This window comes from Portunus trituberculatus, chromosome 47 (genome assembly GCF_017591435.1).
Source record: "Portunus trituberculatus isolate SZX2019 chromosome 47, ASM1759143v1, whole genome shotgun sequence".
NCBI lineage: Eukaryota > Metazoa > Arthropoda > Malacostraca > Decapoda > Portunidae > Portunus > Portunus trituberculatus.
In genome coordinates this window covers 13,542,254-13,563,941 of record NC_059301.1, presented here as the reverse complement: position 1 = coordinate 13,563,941, position 21,688 = coordinate 13,542,254, and the positions used below count along the sequence as shown (strand labels likewise).

General features: G+C 41.3%; 1 protein-coding gene across 2 annotated transcripts in view; it reads right to left on the bottom strand.

Moving 5' to 3' along the window:
* Nucleotides 1–7,482, bottom strand: part of LOC123520726 (putative neural-cadherin 2) — a 174,748-nt gene extending 167,266 nt beyond the window's left edge. For both annotated transcript variants that reach the window (XM_045283278.1, XM_045283281.1), the window contains exon 1: nt 7,250–7,482. In XM_045283278.1, the coding sequence (XP_045139213.1) occupies nt 7,250–7,307 (58 nt within the window). In that variant the 5' untranslated portion in view covers nt 7,308–7,482. The remainder of the gene's footprint in view (nt 1–7,249) is intronic.
* Between the last annotated feature and the right edge of the window lie 14,206 nt (nt 7,483–21,688).

Sequence of the window (21,688 nt, the reverse complement as noted above, 5' to 3'; positions counted from 1 at the left end):
CTGCATCTTTTTCTCTCCCTCATTCCCTCCCTTTCTATCATTACATCCCTCCTGCTCCTCCCCTCTTACCAAATTTTCCCAATTCATCATACCTAGCTTCTTTCTGCTCTTTCCATATTTTCCTATTCTTATTCTTACCCTCTTCTTTCCCCTTCATCATACGTAGCTTTGTTTTTGCTCTTTCCATCTTTTCCTATCATTAATTTTCCTCTTAATCCTACCCTCTACCTAATATCTTTCCCCTTCTTCATGCCTGGTTTCCTCTCTGCTTTCTTTCATCTTCTCCCTCGAGCCGATTCCCGCCCTGTATTTCCCCTTCATTAGGCGGGACACAATTCCTTTTCGCCACCTGCTATTCACAGACACCTCGGGGACAGACGGAGTGGTGGGCGGGTCTGTGTCTGCGTGAAAGTGTTCCTTCATACAGAGTTATGTGAAGTGTTTGCGACGTCTTTTATTGTTATTTTGCGTGAAGGAGGGGAGGAAGGAAGGAAGGAAGGAAGGAAGGAAGGAAGGAAGGATGATAGCGAGGCTGCTTCTTATCTTCCATTGATTCGGGAAGATAAGGATGTGGTGTTAGACAAGGATGTGGGTTCTCTCTCTCTCTCTCTCTCTCTCTCTCTCTCTCTCTCTCTCTCTCTCTCTCTCTCTCTCTCTCTCTCTCTCTCTCTCTCTCTCTCTCTCTCTCTCTCTCTCTCTCTCTCTCTCTCTCTCTCTCTCTCTCTCTCTCTCTCTCTCTCTCTCTCTCACACACACACACACACACACACACATACACACACACACAGAAAAGAAGGGTATATTTGGGTAGTCTAACCACAAGGAAATAAGCGTCACATTATTTTTTCTCTTCTTCATGTCCATGCAGTAAAAGATTTCATGCTCTTATGATGAATTTAATATCCCTGTAAATACATCGACGAAAATAAACCGGTAATTCAACACTATAGCCTTCGCTCATGGAAGCATTAACCTAGATACTGTATTTTTCTAACGACATCATCCTGTTCTCTTTGTTTTGTTCCGCCCAGTGAAAAGAGGACAGAGGTGGAGGAGGAGGAGGAAGAAGAGGAGCAGGAGAAGGAGGAGGAGGAGGAGGCGGAGAAGGAGGAGCAGGAGGAGCAGAAGGGAGATGAGGAGGAGATGAAAAATGTTTGCAGAGAGAGAGAGAGAGAGAGAGTGTTTGGGGGAGGGGAAGAGAGGATCAATAACAGTGAAAATAAAAACTAAAATAAAATAATATGAAGCGCAGGTAACGCTACTCAGTCTCTTGATCTCATTTTATCATCACATCTGTATTCTTTTCGTAGTGTAATCCGCTTTTCGCTTGTCTCTCTCTCTCTCTCTCTCTCTCTCTCTCTCTCTCTCTCTCTCTCTCTCTCTCTCTCTCTCTCTCTCTCTCTCTCTCTCTCTCTCTCTCTCTCTCTCTCTCTCTCTCTCTCTCTCTCTCTCTCTCTCTCTCTCTCTCTCACACACACGTACATACTTAAATTCGTAACGACTTTAGATCTGTTATTGTCTGTCTATTTATATTTTCCTTTTCCTTCTTTTTCTTCTTCTATTTCTACTCCTCCTCCTCCTCCTCCTCCTCCTCCTCCTCCTCCTCCTCCTCCTCCTCCTCCTCCTCCTCCTCTTTCTCCCTCTTTTCCTCCTCCTCCTTCTGTGGTCAGTACCATCCTGGCGCATCGGTGACTGACTGATTGGTGGGTGCAGGTGCAACAGACAGAAGTGGTCAAGAGGGCGGCACACCTTCTGCCACACCGCTACCTGCACGCCAATCTGTTTTATGACTATTGACTGCGAGAACTAATGCCTCCAATATCCGTCCAAGTGCGTGTGTTGTGACCGGGTGTGTGTGTGTGTGTGTGTGTGTGTGTGTGTGGTGAAGGGGATAGAGAGGTGTGTGTGTGTGTGTGTGTGTGTGTGTGTGTGTGTGTGTGTGTGGTGAAGGGGATAGAGTGTGTGTGTGTGTGTGTGTGTGTGTGTGTGTGTCGGAGGGGGGATGTTTGATCAAAGTTACGAAAATGATAAAAAACGATAGCTTTGTTTTTCGGAGAGTTTGGTAAATTCATTTCCATTTTGTTTTTGTTTTGTGCTTCACTGTTTGATCTGCTGCAGTCTCTGACGAGACAGCCAGACGTTACCCTACGGAACGAGCTCAGAACTAATTATTTCCGATCTTCGGATAGGCCTGAGACCAGGCACACACCACACACCGGGACAACAAGGTCACAACTCCTCGATTTACATCCCGTACCTTCTCACTGCTAGGTGAACAGGGGCTACACGTGAAAGGAGACACACCCAAATATCTCCACCATGCCGGGGAATCGAACCCCGGTCCTCTGGCTTGTGAAGCCAGCGCTCTAACCACTGAGCTACCGGGCGTGTATGTGTGAATGTTTGTGTGTTTGTGTGTCTTTTCTCCCTTTTTTTCCCTCAAATTTCTGATATATGCAGGAAAACAAGTGGGAATAATTTGATCTACATTTTTTCCGTTCTATATAATTAATTTCCTTTGATTGCTTTAACTACTTTTAATTACTTTACTTTGATTACTTCTGACTGAGTTTCATTGGTTTATTAATTTAGTTTAATTACTTGCTGCAGCCTTCCTACATTTAAAAGTGGCACCAGGAGCCATACCAGGTTTTTTCCCTCTTCTTCGTCCTCCTTTATTCTGAAGTCAAATATTCAGCAAAACATTCATTGCTTTCTGTATTTCTTTCGTTTATTTGTTCTTCAAAATATTCCTAGAAAAATTGTTGCACAAGGTAATAAATTTTATTCTTTCTCCTCAATTTCAAATTAAAGTGCTCTAAAAATATTAATTGCTTTCTGAATTCCTGTTGTTCGCTTATTTGACAGAACCTTTTAATGTTATTTGGTCTGTTGTATCTGGCAGAGGGAAATAGACAGACAGACAGACACAGACAGACAGACAGACAGTCACAGCCAGCCAGCCAGACAGACAGACAGACAGACAGACAAACAGACAGACAAACAGACAAACAGACAGACAGACAGACAGACAGACAGACAGACAGACAGACAGACAGAGAGAGAGAGAGAGAGAGAGAGAGAGAGAGAGAGAGAGAGAGAGAGAGCGTGTTAATATGATGTATGAATTCATTTATTGTTCAAATTTATCTTACAGAATGCAATAATGTAGTTGAATAAACTACTTGTATATAATTCAGTTAAATTTCAGAGTGAGACAGACACAAACACACAGACAGACAGACAGACAGGCAAGCAGGCAGACTTCAGGAGGAAACACTTGCATGATAAAACAAACAAGAAATGCATGAAATATTCACCAAAGCAAACACCGCAGCAGTACTATCACAGTATTACCTGCAACTAAACATTCGGAAAGAGCCGATGGATTCATAAATATATATTGTTACGTTTGGTATGGACAATGGAGGAGACCAGGAAAGAAAATGGCGCCCTTGTTGTTCGGATTTAAAAAGTGTCTTGAGTTAAACTGAGGCAGCGTCTGGTTGGATAGTTGTTCTGACTTGCAGGAGGATGTGCAGCTGTGCCTCAACATGCATAGGCGGTCTTGTTGAATATACATATAGTATGTGAAGTTATCAGTGACCTCCTGTATGCATGTGAAGAGAATGATCTCTTTTTATAATGGTGTCTCTGAAATATGTTATAGATATGCATTGAATTTCTGGATGTTCATCTGTATTTCTCTCAGCGTTTTGACTAGTGCAATGTTTAGTCTTATGGTGTAATGCAGAGTGGGTAAAAGAGTGACGGATATGGAGCTACTCATACAAAAGGACTGAAAACGAAGAGAAGTGAAAACTATGGACTGTGTAAGGAAAGACAAGTGAAAGGTAACTTCTATCTTGTCGTATATAGCGGTGAGAATAGAGGACGTTGGTAGACATAGACGTGTACAAGGCAAGGGACACAGAAAAAACAAAGCAGAAATGGATTAATTGTGTAAGGGAAGACTTTGACGCAAGACATCTTCTATGCTGTCTTATCCTATAGTGTGGTGAGGGGAGAAGTCTAGTGGAGAAAGAGAACCGGAACAGAGGGCGAAGAGAAGGAACAAAGAGGAAATGCATGAATTGGATAAAGGAAAACTTGAGAGAAAGACAGCTGTACAAGAAAGATGTGCACGAGTGGCCGTGATGCTGAGCTGCCAAAAACATTTATCTTATACAGGCACTGGTAAAAGGTATCTAAAAAAAGATAAACGAAATTATATATTGCTGGGGTGCAGAACATCGAAGAAAAAAGAAAGGGAATGTGTTTTGTTGAATACAAAAACAGTAATTGTACTTTCAATCCAACTCATGCAATGATAAATGAAAGCTTTCCTCAGACACTTGGCGCTTTGTGTCAGGAAGGCAAAGCAGAGAGAGAGAGAGAGAGAGAGAGAGAGAGAGAGAGAGAGAGAGAGAGAGAGAGAGAGAGAGAGAGAGAGAGAGAAATTGAATTAAGAGGAATGAAGACGAAGGAGAGAGCGGAAGAGAAAGACAAGCAAGGGAATTAGTAACAAGTGCCGCGGAGGGAAGGGGAACAGAGACTAAATTAAATAAAAGTACAAGAAGAAGAAGAAGAAGAAGAAAAATCGTTTATTTATCTATCTTCCTCTTGGTCATATTTCTTTTATTCAGCTTCATTTCCCTCTTTCTTCATCATTTGCATCAAGATTATAGTTATTTTTTTCTCATTATTCGCTTCTTTATTTTCTCTTACACCCACACCCACCCACCCAAACACACACACACACACACACACACACACACACACACACACACACACACACACACACACACACACACACACACACACACACACCTTTGATTATTACCTGTCCTACATTAATTAGTTACTTTTAATCAAGTGGCACCATTTAGCATTTCACGCACCTGCAGACATAGCCAATTAGAGTAGTTTATGAGTTGGAGTCAGTCGACATATTGGAAAATCACCTCTGTCGCTAATTTCTCCTTGTTAGTGAGATATTTAGACAGTCACTGAGTGAGTCAGCTAGCCAGTCAATCAGTCAGTGAGTCAGCCATCCAGTCAGTCAGTCAGTCAGTCAGTCAGTCAGTCAGTCGTGAATATACCTGTTGATCTTGTACGTGGAGTAGTCTATAATGAAGTTTTCTTATTCATATCAGTGGTGCAATGTTAGTGGTTATAGTAGCAAGAGTAGTAGCATAAATAGTAGTAGTTATTAAGTTGTCAAGACTGCATTTACGTACAAAATATCTTTAGAAGCTATCAATGTATTCAGCTTGTTTTTGTTTCAGGTAAGCATAAGGAATATAGCAAAAGTGATATCAACAAATATCCTTAAGTTAGTAATCAGGAAATAAAACAGATGTAAAGGCTATCAATTTAAGGATACATTTTATAACAGTATAGGAAGATAATGGGTGATTGGAATGCATTCAGTGGCTAGGTTATTAGTGCCCAGTCAGTAGTTTTTAAATATTAAATAGATGGATAGAGATGATAGGTTGATATAAGTGAGTACATGAAGGCTTACTGATTTTTGCAGCTGGCTTTACGTTCAGTATTAGAAAGGTTGAAAGTTATTTCCGATGAATAAGATATGAGACAGCACAATATTACGCTAAGCTGGTCACTGTTCAGTAAGTAAATGTTATTTCAGAGATACTTTGCCTGAGAAACTCAACATTTTGAGACATGAAAAAAATACATATGCATACTGGAAGCGTTTCATTTCCTAGCGACAGCATTTAAATGACAAAGTGCTTTCTATAATGATTGCAGGAACGCGTGTGAAGCGTCGACTTGACTTAGTCTTCTTTCCCATTTTTTTCCTTGCCCAAATCCCTTCACACGTACGAAAAAACATGATTATCTCAGTAGAAACATGTGTTGGTAAATTAGAGTAAGCAAACCAACCTTCCTCGAGTCCGTCCTTGTATCTTTAGGAGCGGAGACTTGGAATGATTTTTTACCCATCTTTTTTTTTTTTTTTTAATCCAAATCCAGGTTCATTGACCCTTCATTGTTACGGTCAACACAAAGCAGTCTGATAGTAATGTCCCCAACATTCTCACTTCACAACCACAACCAAGTCACGTGTAAGTCCTGCAAAATAATTGGATGAAGATGCCTTATCGTAATCTTTCTATGATGAACCGTCAATACTTTCACTCATAACCGAGGCACAAGTGAGACGAACAAGCACCTCCGATTAAAGTACTAAAATTTTTAAACTCTTCACTGCTACGTCTAACAATACTATCTTATGGGAATGCAATCTTTATTATATATATTCTATAGTTTCACCTCGTAGCCAGAAAACTTGAGGCGAACGGACACTCCAAGTACCCATCTCCGATTAAACTGTATCAGGAGTGAGAGAGAGAGAGAGAGAGAGAGAGAGAGAGAGAGAGAGAGAGAGAGAGAGAGAGAGGCAGTGAATTCCATAGAGGCTTGATAGGAGAGATTAGAGAGAAAATGGTTTGAATAGAAATCGAGACTGCAAAAAGAAATATAAATAGAAAGAGATATTGAGTGATGAATACACGGCGAGATTCCCTCGCCGTGCTGCACCAGAATATGAAGTAATAGAGAATACTGAGAGGTACAGGAAGAGAGATACTACACACTGAGAGATAGAAAAAGAAAGAGGTAATGGAAACAGACACTAAATGATAGATACATTGCACGGCTTCCTGCCACTAAGGGAATACTGTTTAGGAATCACAGGAGAGCTTGGGGTCACACTAACCTCAAGCTGTAGTCACAAGGCATGAGTTCAGATCACAGGCTAGACATGAGAAGCAAGGTCACATCTAATACCGTCTCTATGAAATCTTTATGGGAAGGCCTAAGTAAAGCAAAATGGAGGCGAGGTCGCGCTCATATCAATTTCTTTACCGGTCAATATCACAGGTCACACTCAGGTACACACACGCAGTTTGAAAGGCTATAGGAGACAAGTCAGAAGTCAGATGTAAGAGAGGTAAATTCACACTCAAACACCTCTTTTAGGGATTAAGGTCATAGGTCAAGGGTACGAGTTTAAAGGTCGCACTTAACTTAGGCCACAGTTGCAAGATAAGAACATAAGTCAGAAGTCCGGTCAAAGAACAGCAAGGTCACACACGTCAGGTCACATTTGAAAGGCAGAACTCAAATAGAATAGAGGTGAGGTCACATTCCACTTCTATAAAAGTTGCAAGAATTGGACGTATGGCAGAGGTCAGGTATAGACAGGCAAGGTCACACTTACCATTGTGCAGGTCCTCTTCAAGTGGGATGAGCAGAGGGATGACCACGTTGATGGCCATTGTCCCCTTGGTCTTGACTCCCTCCCTGGGGCGCCGCAGGAGAAGGAGGAGGAGGAGGAGGAGCAGAAGCAGCTGGAGAAGCAGGTGGTTGATGATGCTTCTTGATGTGTATTTGCTTGATCTATTTATTTTCGTCTCTCTCTCTCTCTCTCTCTCTCTCTCTCTCTCTCTCTCTCTCTCTCTCTCTCTCTCTCTCTCTCTCTCTCTCTCTCTCTCTCTCTCTCTCTCTCTCTCTCTCTCTCTCTCTCTCTCTCTCTCTCTCTCTCTCTCTCTCTCTCTCTCTCTCTCTCTCTCTCTCTCTCTCTCTCTCTCTCTCTCTCTCTCTCTCTCTCTCTCTCTCTCTCTCTCTCTCTCTCTCTCTCTCTCTCTCTCTCTCTCTCTCTCTCTTCAGTAACTATATGACTTGTCTTTTTTGTTTATATATAGTTACTAAATATTTTCCTCATTAATTTTATTTCTATTTTTTTCTCTTTTTTGTTACTTCCCTTCTTTTATTCGTTTTACCTTTGTTTAAGTCACTAAGTAACTTTTATTTCTAGCTTCTCTCTTTGGTTTTGCTTTTTTTCAGTCACTAATTGCTTTTTTTTTCCTTCCCCTGTCATGAGTTAAAAAATGACAAGATCACCAGTAAGATATTATGCAGGTAGTACTCGCACCACGTCCTGCTCCTCCTCCTCCTCAGATGCACCGTCACTTACTATTCCATTAGCAGATAGAATTCAAGTAGAACCTCAAAGATGTAACGTGCTCCTCCGTTACTTCTACACACAGATTACCACAGTATGTATCGCTCTGAACTTGATTAAGTTAGTGATTCAGTACACCTTCCTTGATTTGTGAACTGTGATGTCTGTATTTTAAACAGATCACGGAATAGATATGATACTCTTCTCTTGAGATAATGACGCCTCTTGTTTTGAGTGATCTGATACTCTTTTCTTTTTTCTTCTTTCTTTATCCTGGGATGAACCTGTGGCTTTCGTTGTGTAATTGTTTTAATATGAAAGTGATACGATATTCATCTCTTGAAATAATGATGTCTCTTGCTTTACCCTGAATATGGAAGATATAAGATTCCCTTCCATATCCTCTCTTCAAAGAATAATTCCGAATTTTTTTATTGTATCCTGGAAATAACTCGATAATCTTTCAATATTCTTCTCTTGATACAATGACTTGATTCTTTTTTCGACATCCTTCTCTTAATACTATGACTTGATTTTCTGTTGTCTTGTGTTCCTCACCAAGCAATGAATAACAGACCGGTGTATCTTCACTGCATCAGGATCTGGTTGGTATTTCTTCTCTCGCACCTGAGGGAAGAAAGAAAAGTGGTCAAGGCACTGGTGATAAAATCTTAAAAAGTAGATAGAGTACAATATGTTTGGTCGCTTGAAAGAAGGCATGGTGACAGTGAAGTTAATGCGGAAGTTGAAATGAAATGAGGAAAGAGTCATGTAAGTAGAGAGAAAAGAGTATACTAAGGTAAGATTGGTGGATAGTGAACGCAATGGAAAGTTGAGATTAGATGACGAAAAAGTTTGTGCATTCTGGTGTGGATGGTGGAAGAAGGCGTGACAGACAGCAAACTTGATTAAAAGACGTTTTGTAAAGATAACCTAGAACAAATGGGAAGATGACAAAGATGCGTGTGAAAGAATGATTAGGAAACTGCCAGTGTCTATGTCAACTATTACACCAAACCATTTTGTGAGTGAAACAATAAAGTTTTGTTCGGTTTGTAAAGAAATTATCTTCCTTTGTCTCTAGCGAATAAGTTGAGTGATGTTCGTTTTATTGCATTAGTGTTATGCCAAATTTCTGTTCACTTTGAGGCTTTGCATTATTCAAGCCTTATGCAAAGCGAAGTATTCCCTCTTGCACCTGTGTCATTTATTGTGCATAGCCAGGTGTGCCGCAGGTGTCCCTCGGGCGGCTGCTGTAATGCGCTACACCAACTTTTTGCTATACACTCATTCAGTTTACAGGAAGCTTTTTTTTTTTTTTGTCTTTATTCACGGTGATGCAGGGCGTTCTTCAGAAGGATTCCTAGGATTCTAGTTCATAAGATGAAAATTGTGCAATATACTTTTGATAGATGTTTCTACCCCAAAGAAACTTTTCCCTTTTATTTCATTACGAAATATATTTATCATAGATAACCTCAGAAGGTGAATTGGTGTGTGTAGGGGAGGGGGTGGCTACTGTTAATTTCCTGACATGCGTGTGAATCCAGTCTTCCTGTTTTACTAATTCTGCAGCGTCCAGGAATCACCACATACTCGACACGAGAATAGGATGAAAACTATTGTCGCTCTTTGCCTTTGTAATCATTGATGTGTTCACAGAGCCACTAGTTCTTAATCCCTACCTTCCTCCACCCAGTTACACCTGTCGAAAGGTGCCGCATCCAATAGGAATTGAAATGATGTTTACTTGGCGTGGCTTCAACCATTAGTCCGTGCAATTCCTGCTACTTACGTTATTCTGATGGCAGGGCGGAGTCGTGAATCGCTTGACAAAATCCGCCAGGTTGTTCTGTCTAAGGCTTACCGAAAGGATGCAAACTTTCCACACAAAAGATAAAATAAAGCTTATTATTGCCATCTAGATTACTTTGCCTTAACATACCTTTAACTCTTCCTAGAAATGAACTTTTCTGCATTGTATCTACAATTCACTGGAATAATAGAAAATACTCAGAAATGGATAGCTAGATAGCAGAGTATGTTTGCATGTTAGGGTATGAATTGTATATAATTATTTTTTTTCCTTGTTTCTACACAGCCGTGAGAAGCGAGGCTGATCTTGGAGAGAATCACATCCTTTCTTTTCATTTGCAGGCACTTCTTATGCTAAGTCAGCATTCATTCCGACAGGCTCAGTGTGGGAATCTCTGGATGCTGGATTATATATATGTAATTATAACAGCATAGACATAAATTTAGTACTAACATATATTTTATTTCTTTCATTTAAAATTAAGTAATACTTTACCTATTGTAACCAATGCATTTGTTACTGTTCTTAAATATATGAATCGGTTACCGGTGTCAGTGAGTTTTGCTGACGATAGATGGACCAGACGAGCTACGTTAGTTGAAGTCTGGCGATCACACGAACTGGCCGTTAATGCTTCCCCGGGAGCTTGCCAGGAAGCTGTGGACTGTGTGTGTGTACAAGACTATCCTAATGTAATGTACATAGTTGTACTGTTGATATAATGAAAAAAAAATAAATGAGTTTATATTAACTCCCCTGAGAAGACAGTGTGAAAGAGTTCCTGAACACACGACACTGCTACTCCATGCTTTCTCCGTTCCAACATAACATTGACCACAACATGCATCTGGGCTTCCCTGGCTGAATGCATCTCTAAATAGGAATAATAGGTAAAACCTATTTTTGCTTGCAGTTCTAAGGAAGATAAGAAATAATGCAGAAACGCATGGATAGATAAAAGAAACCGTAACGACACCTTGATCTCACTAAATGAATGTACAGTAAGTATCCATGTTCATTGAATAGATATGATCGCAAACTTTACTGGCCACTACGTAGAAATAGAAACTATCCCAATACATGTAAACAGTTAATGAACGAATAAAACATATTCCTCTCTGTTTCTCGACACAGATTTGATAACAGAATAGTATGGAAAATTTGTTCCTTCACGCGCAAGATCATATTATAGTTATGTTTCGCTGAGTGCACAAGAATAAAAGTATTTTTTGTCTTACTAAATAAGCACGCACACAATCAACGTGCTATTTTGTTCACACATGTCACGAGGGGAAAATATTTCGCTCCTTAACTAGATTAGCGAGTAAATGTTGTATATACAATTTACACTGTGCGGAGGGAGATGATGCTTTTCCAGAGAAAATACCAAATGAAAATGTGGGAAAGAGATGCATTTTGAACCTTTCACTTTTCCTCTTAATGTAATGATATTGTCTCGTACAGGTTTTGAGTGTAGTTTTGAAGCAATTCTGAGTAAAGGACCATGAGGGAAACTAAACATGCAGGAAATAGTGATTTATCTTTGGGAATTCTGGTGTGTCAATATTGGTTTGGTTAGACAATGTTGCGCAGTCACGAGTAAAATGCTTCGAAATTTTGAAGTATTTTGACAAAAAGGCAGACGCAACAGAATTCTGAAACCATCTGTTGTAAATACGCACACACTAACAAACGAACTGGAACACACACACACACACACACACACACACACACACACACACACACACACACACACACACACACACACACACACATCAACGTTCACACACACACACACACACACACACACACACACGCACGCACGCACGCATGCACGCACGCACGCACATACTAGCGCGCGCACACACACACACACACACACACACACACACACACTTGAACGTTGATAGTTATTGTGATTGTTGTTTAAGTGTAAGTGTGTATGTGTTTCTTTGTTGAGTGAACTGATGGATGTGAAGTGTGTGTGTGTGTGTGTGTGTGTGTGTGTGTGTGTGTGTGTGTGTGTGTGTGTGTGTGTGTGTGCGTGCGTATTTTGATTTAGTATATTGAATGACTAAACTGAATCAAAGCCATATTCTCTGCTTCTCCTTCTCCTCCTCCTACCACTCCTCCTTCTAATCCTCATCCGCACCCTCATTCTCGTGCTCTTCCTTCCTTCCCTTCACTCCAATAATATCGTTTGTAATCCTCTCTCTCTCTCTCTCTCTCTCTCTCTCTCTCTCTCTCTCTCTCTCTCTCTCTCTCTCTCTCTCTCTCTCTCTCTCTCTCTCTCATATACACAGTGCCTTGTACTCGTACACCATCGCCAGCCTTGTATCACTGACTCAAACACACACACACACACACACACACACACACACACACACACACACACACACACACACACACACACAGACACACACACACACGCGCGCTGCCTCCCTCCTTCCCTTAACCATGTCTGGCTGAGTAATGTGATCCATGGCGTTCACTGCTTATTCCCTCCATCACATCCCTCCCAAAAAATATATCAGAGCAATAAATGATAATTGGACGGATGAGGTTTTGGAAATATTTATTTCTGCTGGATGGATATATTTACGGTTTTTGTTATCATTATTAGTTAGAATTGTTTCTTGTTAAAGCAGGATGATTTTTTTCTTTCTTTGTGGTGTTTATTTGAGGGTGTGAGTCATGTAATATTTTTACTAATCCGTACAAAAACCACTACTACTACTGGGGCTACTAATAGTAATAGAAATAATAATAATGATAACAATAATAATAATAATAATAATAATAATAATAATAATAATAATAATAATAATAATAATAATAATAATAATAATAATAATAATAATTCTAAATGTCAAACAGTTCTCGTTCCAGAGAGAGAGAGAGAGAGAGAGAGAGAGAGAGAGAGAGAGAGAGAGAGAATATCTACCATTCCGTGTGTGTGTGTGGTGTGTGTAGACCAGTGTCCACTCTGCAGCAGCGACATAGGAGTTCAGAGGACGCACTCCATCTAAGGCGAGAACAATCCCTCACCTGGACATTAATAGAGCCATTTAGTCCTGCTCTTTGGCATTATATTCCCCAGACACCCTTTATCACCTCCACCACCAACACCACTGCCATGACTCTCTCTCTCACTCTCTCTCTCTCTCTCTCTCTCTCTCTCTCTCTCTCTCTCTCTCTCTCTCTCTCTCTCTCTCTCTCTCTCTCTCTCTCTCTCTCTCTCTCTCTCTCTCTCTCTCTCTCTCTCTCTCTCTCTCTCTCTCTCTCTCTCTCTCTCTCTCTCTCTCTCTCTCTCTCTCTCTCTCTCACTAAGCTGAGAGTACCGCGAGCGCTTGTGTGTGTGTGTGTGTGTGTGTGTGTGTGTGTGTGTGTGTGTGTGTGTGTGTGTGTGTGTGTGTGTGTGTGTGTGTGTGTGTGTGTGTGTGTGTGTGTGTGTGTGTGTGTGTGTGTGTGTGTGTGTGTGCGTGCGTGCGTGTTTACGATACCATCCGCCCTGCAGCAGGCACAGACAAACAGTAGAACAGACAGATATAGAGAGACAGACTAGAAAGACACACAGTATTAATATGTAGATTTAGTCATTTGTTACTTCCTTCATTTCCTCAATAATGGTAATAAAAGTGAAAAAAGCACATATACAAGAATGGTACATATACATGCATTCATTACAATTCCTAGAAAAAAAAATCCCAGCGTTGTTTTGCGATAAGGGAAGGGAACAAGGAAATCAGAAATACCTCGCCCATCTCTTACACTGCCCTTGTCCTTCACGGTGACATGATTAATTTCCGCCACTAACTTGAAGCGAGACACACACCCTTGTACTTCTTCCTCCTCGGTGTTCACAGTTCTTGTCTCTTCTTATTGGCTAGGGAAAATTGAAGGCATTAAATAACGATGTTGAAAAGTGTTAGTGGTGGAAGTAGTGACAATCATGTAACAGTGCTGGTGGTGATGGGAGTGGTGGTAGTACTGTTAGTGGTAACTGTGATAGCAGTAGTCGAAAAAAGAGAGAAAAAAAAACGAACTAGAATACGAAGAACAAAGAAAAGAGGGAAAAATGAGAATTAGAATCAAAAGAAGACGCTGCTTTAAAACCAGATGGCAAAGTTTATCAAGTATTTTTTTTTTTAATCTTTTAAGTCAGTGTATTTGTCTGGTGCTGATTGGAATTTGACGTAACAGATTGCGAAAGTTAGGTGGGGGTAAATCTGGTGGTTTGGAGCATTAATGTCAGACTCTGAGCTTTGCATATACTGATTTCTCTCTCTCTCTCTCTCTCTCTCTCTCTCTCTCTCTCTCTCTCTCTCTCTCTCTCTCTCTCTCTCTCTCTCTCTCTCTCTCTCTCTCTCTCTCTCTCTCTCTCTCTCTCTCTCTCTCTCTCTCTCTCTCTCTCTCTCTCTCTCTCTCTCTCTCTCTCTCTCTCTCTCTCTCTCTCTCTCTCTCTCTCTCACGTCGTCAAGCACCAGAATACCAGTGCAACATTCATTCCTTCTCAGTCATTTTTTAACAACGAGATTCTTATATGTGCCGTGACAGTCAGTATGTGGTGAAGAAGTCAGTGTTTATGTGGTATCCTTAATCACTTCAGTACCATGACGAGCTTCCTTATTCATTCTGCTGTCTATTTAGTTATTTTATACAGCTTCAGAAACTCATTGGAGGAATAGTAAAGACACTGACTATTCATCTTCTGACCTCCATAGACCCTACCTAATGTCAACAAAATTGTTTAGATCATACAGAAATCTCAAGGTAAAAATGTGTTCCAATATTGAAGGGGTTAAGATCCTCACTGTCAACGTATTTTTTGACTGGTAATCTATTAATTTTGAGACACCTTTGCACTTCTGTCTTTTAAGTCTGTGGCATGTAGCAGTTAACTTTAATGTCGAAGTCTTTTTCTGTGTTAGCTTATTTTTCCTTTTCTCTGAATATTAACAAGGAAGACTATAATAGTATGTAGTAATAGGATGTTGTGTGCTTCATAGTGCAGTAACTGTGGTAATGAATAACAAGATTGGTTGCCTAAATGGAATCTGATGTTCTGAGTTTTCCTGCGAGAAGAATATTAAAAGGATTCCTTTCTTGTTATTTTCGTGCAGTTTTCCTCTTTGTTATCCTCTTTTTCGCTACCTCTTCTCGTTTCGTCTCTCTCATATTCCTTCACTACTCACTCTCCTTTGACTTTGTTTTTTCCCTCTTCTTTTTACTAACCTTTTCTCCCTCCCAATTTTCTCATATTCTCAAACATTCTCCCTTTTCCTGTACGTTGCGTGCCGTGCTTTTACATTTCTTCTCCTTCATTTCTCTGCTCTACACGACCCTGCACTTCCGGCTCTCACCAGCCAGCCAACAACACTCATTCATCGGACCAACAACCCTGTTGTTCCCGCCAGCAAGAACCGGGAGACTCTGCCACCTCCAGGGCCCATCTACCTAACACCTCCTTCCTCCCCCCCCCTTCTCTCTCTCTCTCTCTCTCTCTCTCTCTCTCTCTCTCTCTCTCTCTCTCTCTCTCTCTCTCTCTCTCTCTCTCTCTCTCTCTCTCTCTCTCTCTCTCTCTCTCTCTCTCTCTCTCTCTCTCTCTCTCTCTCTCTCTCTCTCTCTCTCTCTCTCTCTCTCTCTCTCTCTCTCTCTCTCTCTCTCTCTCTCTCTCTCTCTCTCTCTCTCTCTCTCTCTCTCTCTCTCTCTCTCTCTCTCTCTCTCTCTCTCTCTCTCTCTCTCTCTCTCTCTCTCTCTCTCTCTCTCTCTCTCTCTCTCTCTCTCTCTCTCTCTCTCTCTCTCTCTCTCTCTCTCTCTCTCTCTCTCTCTCTCTCTCTCTCTCTCTCTCTCTCTCTCTCTCTCTCTCTCTCTCTCTCTCTCTCTCTCTCTCTCTCTCTCTCTCTCTCTCTCTCTCTCTCTCTCTCTCTCTCTCTCTCTCTCTCTCTCTCTCTCTCTCTCTCTCTCTCTCTCTCTCTCTCTCTCTCTCTCTCTCTCTCTCTCTCTCTCTCTCTCTCTCTCTCTCTCTCTCTCTCTCTCTCTCTCTCTCTCTCTCTCTCTCTCTCTCTCTCTCTCTCTCTCTCTCTCTCTCTCTCTCTCTCTCTCTCTCTCTCTCTCTCTCTCTCTAGCCACGGCAGAACGTCTGCAGTATTGCAACCTTAACAGAATCAACATGGGATGAAAGTCTACCTGTTGTTCCTACGTGTGTTACCACCTGAGGCAGTGGAGCCTATATCAGTTGTGTTACTTGTTCTGGCTCAACTTCCCTAACGTCTCCATTTTATCTTCTCCCAAGTTAAATTTTTTTCTCCCTCACGTGTCCTCCTACAACGGATATATTTGCTTGTATTTGAGCTGTCTTTCTCTTCCTCTTCTCCCACCCTCCGTTCGTCTGCCTGTCCATCGCCTGTCATTCACCTTCTTATCTCTTCACTTTATTGGCATCACTCGCACATGCGTTTGCCTTTTTTTTCCAGTTAAAGGAAATATTGCATTGGAAAAAGAAAAGTGTTCGTTCCATTAGCCGTGATATTTAATAACTCCAAAACTGCGATGGACTTTTAGAAGAACTAATGAAAAATCTCTAGGCTCGTTGGAAGTTCTGGAAAAGTTTTTCGTCTCTCTTCCCATGAACATTCAGAGAAAATTTTGAATATTATATTTATTCAGAACTTGAGAGTTCCCATATCAGTAAAGCAAGGGAAGAAGAGGAGGAAGCAGGAGGAGGAGGAGGAGGAGGAGGAGGAGGAGGAGGAGGAGGAGGAGGAGGAGGAAGAGGAAGAGGAAGAGGAGGAGGAGGAGGAGGAGGAGGAGGAGGGAGATATTGGTCATTCAGGCTGAATATTAATATATCGTAGAGACAGAAACTTTTAAAGTCTATTAGTTTCATGTTGAAACATTTTCAAATTAACACCTTCACATCTCAGCTAATAATATATTAATTTATTACGTAATAATTTCTATTACAGCTAAACAGAAAAAAAAAGAAAAATCTGTTCGCCTGACTGAATCGAACCAGCATAAAAGAGACTCGTGGTGACATCAAATACGACTAGTATAAAAAAAAGAATCGATTTTTTTTTTTTATATCTAGAGAAATTAGACAGTGCAGCAGCGCAGACAGCTCTTGACAATAATGCCGCAAACTTGCATAACATATGTTAAAACGCTTCATGTTTAATTCCTAGTTGCCTATCGACACACACACACACACACACACACACACACACACACACACACACACACACACACACACACACACACACACACACACACACACACACACACACACACACACACACACACACACACACAAGGAAGAAGGAGAGAGAGAGAGAGAGAGAGAGAGAGAGAGAGAGAGAGAGAGAGAGAGAGAGAGAATGTGGAAAGCAGGACAAAACTGAGATTCTGTATCATGCTTTTGTGTGTTCATCCTTCCTTGCTTCCTTCCTTCCTTCCTTCCTTCCTTCCTTCCTTCCTTCCTTTCTTGCTTCCTTCCTTCCTTCCTTCCTTTCCATCCTTGTTTCCCTGAAACGTTAAAGATAATGTGTGTGTGTGTGTGTGTTTCACTGTTTGATCTGCTGCAGTCTCTGACGAGACAGCCAGACGTTACCCTACGGAACGAGCTTAGAGCTCATTATTTCCGATTTTCGGATAGGCCTGAGACCAGGCACACACCACACACCGGGACAACAAGGTCACAACTCCTCGATTTACATCCCGTACCTACTCACTGCTAGGTGAACAGGGGCTACACGTGAAAGGAGACACACCCAAATATCTCCACCCGGCCGGGGAATCGAACCCCGGTCCTCTGGCTTGTGAAGCCAGCGTTCTAACCACTGAGCTACCGTGTGTGTGTGTGTGTGTGTGTGTTTCCTTTCTACGGAAAAGTCTTGGAGGTTAACAATAACTATTAATGGTACTGTTATGAAGGCTCTGTTGTTGTTTCTTTCATTTCCTAATTAATCTTTTTCCCTTTAATCTTGTTCTTCCTCTTGTTATATTTTTTATTTGCCTCTCTTTCCTCTATTTTTTTCATGTCTTTGTCATGTCTCCACCATCGGTCTCCCCCACCTCCCATCTCTCTCTCTCTCTCTCTCTCTCTCTCTCTCTCTCTCTCTCTCTCTCTCTCTCTCTCTCTCTCTCTCTCTCTCTCTCTCTCTCTCTCTCTCTCTCTCTCTCTCTCTCTCTCTCTCTCTCTCTCTCTCTCTCTCTCTCTCTCTCTCTCTCTCTCTCTCTCTCTCTCTCTCTCTCTCTCTCTCTCTCTCTCTCTCTCTCTCTCTCTCTCTCAGCTCTCGTAATGAAACTAATGTATTATACCCCCAACCATAACTTTAATAAATAATCTGAACACGAACTATAAACATAAACTTGCGACAAACTCTTTAATCAAAAACGTTACACGATAAGACACACATTGTAAATCCAAGTTTGCATAAAAATAGACTTTTCTTTCGTCTCCTCTTTGGCAATCAGATCCTAGATGTTGTAGACTCACGTACTTCCAAGTCTCGGCTTTATAGGTAACATGTGCGATAGAGAATTGCCATTTCCTGAACACTATGATGGAAATTAGTCTCTCTAATTTTGTAATCTTTGCCGAACCAAAGTTTTTGACACCCGGTCGTAATTTGCTACAAAATATCTGTTAATTTTTGAGTGTCTAGTCTGCTGATAAAGTGTTTTCTCTGTGGCTAGTTACGCGCAGCGGATCAGTGCGCTAAAGTCATCTTACAAAATTTCACTGAATCAACCACTGGTTAGTTATGATACAGTAAATAAGATAGAGACTTGTGTAGGATGAGTTGTTAGAATTCCTAGACTCCAAAATCCAAACGTCAACATACTGCATCGTAGTTGTTTATGGTAGAGTAAATATGATGTGATACTATAAACGAGGATTTGTTAGATTTACAGTAAAAAGATTCCAATATTTCAAATTTTATGTTTGTTAGTTGTAATTCACAAAATAAATACGGTACAGTACAGTTGCGTACGATGCGTAATTTGGCAATTTGTAAAGCTTCCTAACTTTATGAAATCACAAAGTAGTTAAGTGCAGTGAGTTAGATAATAAAGCGTGTGTGATAAATACTCTGATGATTCACATAACTTTCAAGCCTTATGGAATCACTAGATACTTCGTGTTAATAAAATAAAATTCAATCCTGTGATGAACAATTTAGTTTGTATAAATTTGAAACTAAATCAAATCACTTGCCATTTAGTTATAGTAGAGAAAATATTACTAATTTACGCTGGTAGAGAAAATACAATGATCTGAATTTCCTTCATATTGAATGATTGCCATCCTTAACTAGATTAAAACTCCTTTATTGATGTTTATAGTGTAATGATATCGTTACCGTGCTCCTAAAGTAATTAAAATCATTGAGTAATTTGTTTAATGTAAGGTGTTGTGTTCTTAATGAATGCTAACGGAGAGAGAGAGAGAGAGAGAGAGAAAGAAGAAGAAGAGAGAAGAGAGAAGAAGAAGAGAGAGAGAGAGAGAGAGAGAGAGAGAGAGAGAGAGAGAGAGAGAATTCCATAGCGGCAAGTGCAAGCTTTTTTCTCTCTTTCCATCATTTATCTTCCTTCCCCCAAGAGAGAGGAGACGGTGTTGCAAGTTTCAAGCCAAGCCGGGACGCGGAGATGAGCTGAGTAACGAAGCAAAGACACGCGGGTGGAGGGAGAGGGGGAGGCACAAACGGGAAAAGAACGTAAGGAGCCAGACATGTTTTAACTCCCACGAGATGAAGAAACATGAAGACTTGGCTAGAAATTCAATCTCTCTCTCTCTCTCTCTCTCTCTCTCTCTCTCTCTCTCTCTCTCTCTCTCTCTCTCTCTCTCTCTCTCTCTCTCTCTCTCTCTCTCTCTCTCTCTCTCTCTCTCTCTCTCTCTCTCTCTCTCTCTCTCTCTCTCTCTCTCTCTTTTTTTTTTTTTTTTTATTTAAACAAAACTTAATACAAAGGAACATGTACCCAAAGGCGCACTGTCGTGTGCTACCTATTCTAAAGGGTACTACAATCTATTTCTCTACAATATTTACAAGACTTAAAAATAGATAATATACAAGATGGTCAGCATGTAAATGGAGCACTATTCGTTTCACTTCACTAGCACTATTCACGCACTGCACTACACTGAGTGTCACGTCACAAAGAGTGTCAGAGGAGTTGGCAGTGTCTGTCTCCACTTATGTGCCATCAGTTTGACACTGTGTGTGTTCATCTCCTGGACGTGAGGCACCGCGGCCGTGAACAAGTTCCACATCCTGGAGACGCGTCCTGCGAAGGTGCGTTGATGCTGACACCCGTGGGATCGCGGCACCTCTACGGCGTCACCACCATTGAGCACCGTTCTCGTGCTCCGTGCGGTGACTCTTAGAGGATGACGCAGCCCTGCCAGATGTGGCACTCTTTGCACCTGTGCCTTATGGAACACTACGATCGCCGCCACGTCTCTGCGGTGTTCCAGTGAATCAATCTCTCTCTCTCTCTCTCTCTCTCTCTCTCTCTCTCTCTCTCTCTCTCTCTCTCTCTCTCTCTCTCTCTCTCTCTCTCTCTCTCTCTCTCTCTCTCTCTCTCTCTCTCTCTCTCTCTCTCTCTCTCTCTCTCTCTCTCTCTCTCTCTCTCTCTCTCTCTCTCTCTCTCTCTCTCTCTCTCTCTCTCTCTCTCTCTCTCTCTCTCTCTCTCTCTCTCTCTCTCTCTCTCTCTCTCTCTCTCTCTCTCTCTCTCTCTCTCTCTCTCTCTCTCTCTCTCTCTCTCTCTCTCTCTCTCTCTCTCTCTCTCTCTCTCTCTCTCTCTCTCTCTCTCTCTCTCTCTCTCTCTCTCTCTCTCTCTCTCTCTCTCTCTCTCTCTCTCTCTCTCTCTCTCTAGTACAGTTCTAACCTGTTTGGATCTGCAGAGAAGTCAGTGAGATTGGGGGGAGGATAAACGTGTCTGATAATCATAATTCAGGTCTCTGTTGCGTGGTATCCTTTATCTCTGTGACTATGCCATACGAGTTTTGAATTATTGTGTGTGGTCTGAAGAAGGGAGCGACACCGCCGATGTTGGAAAGATACGGGGAACGGAAAAAGAGAAGAGGTGGGAGAGAATGGAAAAAGAAATGAGGGAAAGGCGAGAGTTCTTTCAAATTATTCATAAGCAAAAGGAAAGGGATGAACTAGAAGAATATGAGAACAAAAGATAGGTGTTGTGTTGAGAAGATAAAGGAAGATGAGTATAAACAAAAAGAGGCAAAGGAGATAGAAGAGAAGACAAGAGCGCCAGGAAGTCTTAGATACTAAAGAAAGGAAAGGAAGGAAAAAAGGGAAGGAAAAGGAGAGAGAGATGAAAAGCATAGCTAAGGAAGAAGTGGAGATGAAAAAAAATATGATGGACAAAAATAAGAAAGAGAAAAAGGAACAGAATTCAAAAACTCTTAGAACACAAAAAATTACTGACAAAATTTTTTTAGATAAAAAGGAACAAATTAAAAACTAAAACCACCACCACCACCACCATCACTTCATAATCATCCCTTTTTTTTATTTTTATATTTTTACTCTCTTGAATTACCATGTCCTGAAGAGGAGAGATGCGGCGGCGCCCTCAGAGACTTCCCGGCAAAGGATCTCAAGGCATCGTGGTTCGTAGCAACGCGAACTAAAGTTTTCCGAATGAGATGTCGGGTGGCGGTGGTCGTGAGGGAATATTTTTTATCAGAGAGAGAAGGAGAGAGAGCTGGGGCGGCACAAACACACACACAAACACACACACATACACACACACACGCACACACACACACACACACACACACACACACACACACACACACACACACACACACACACACACACACACACACACACACACACACACACACACACACA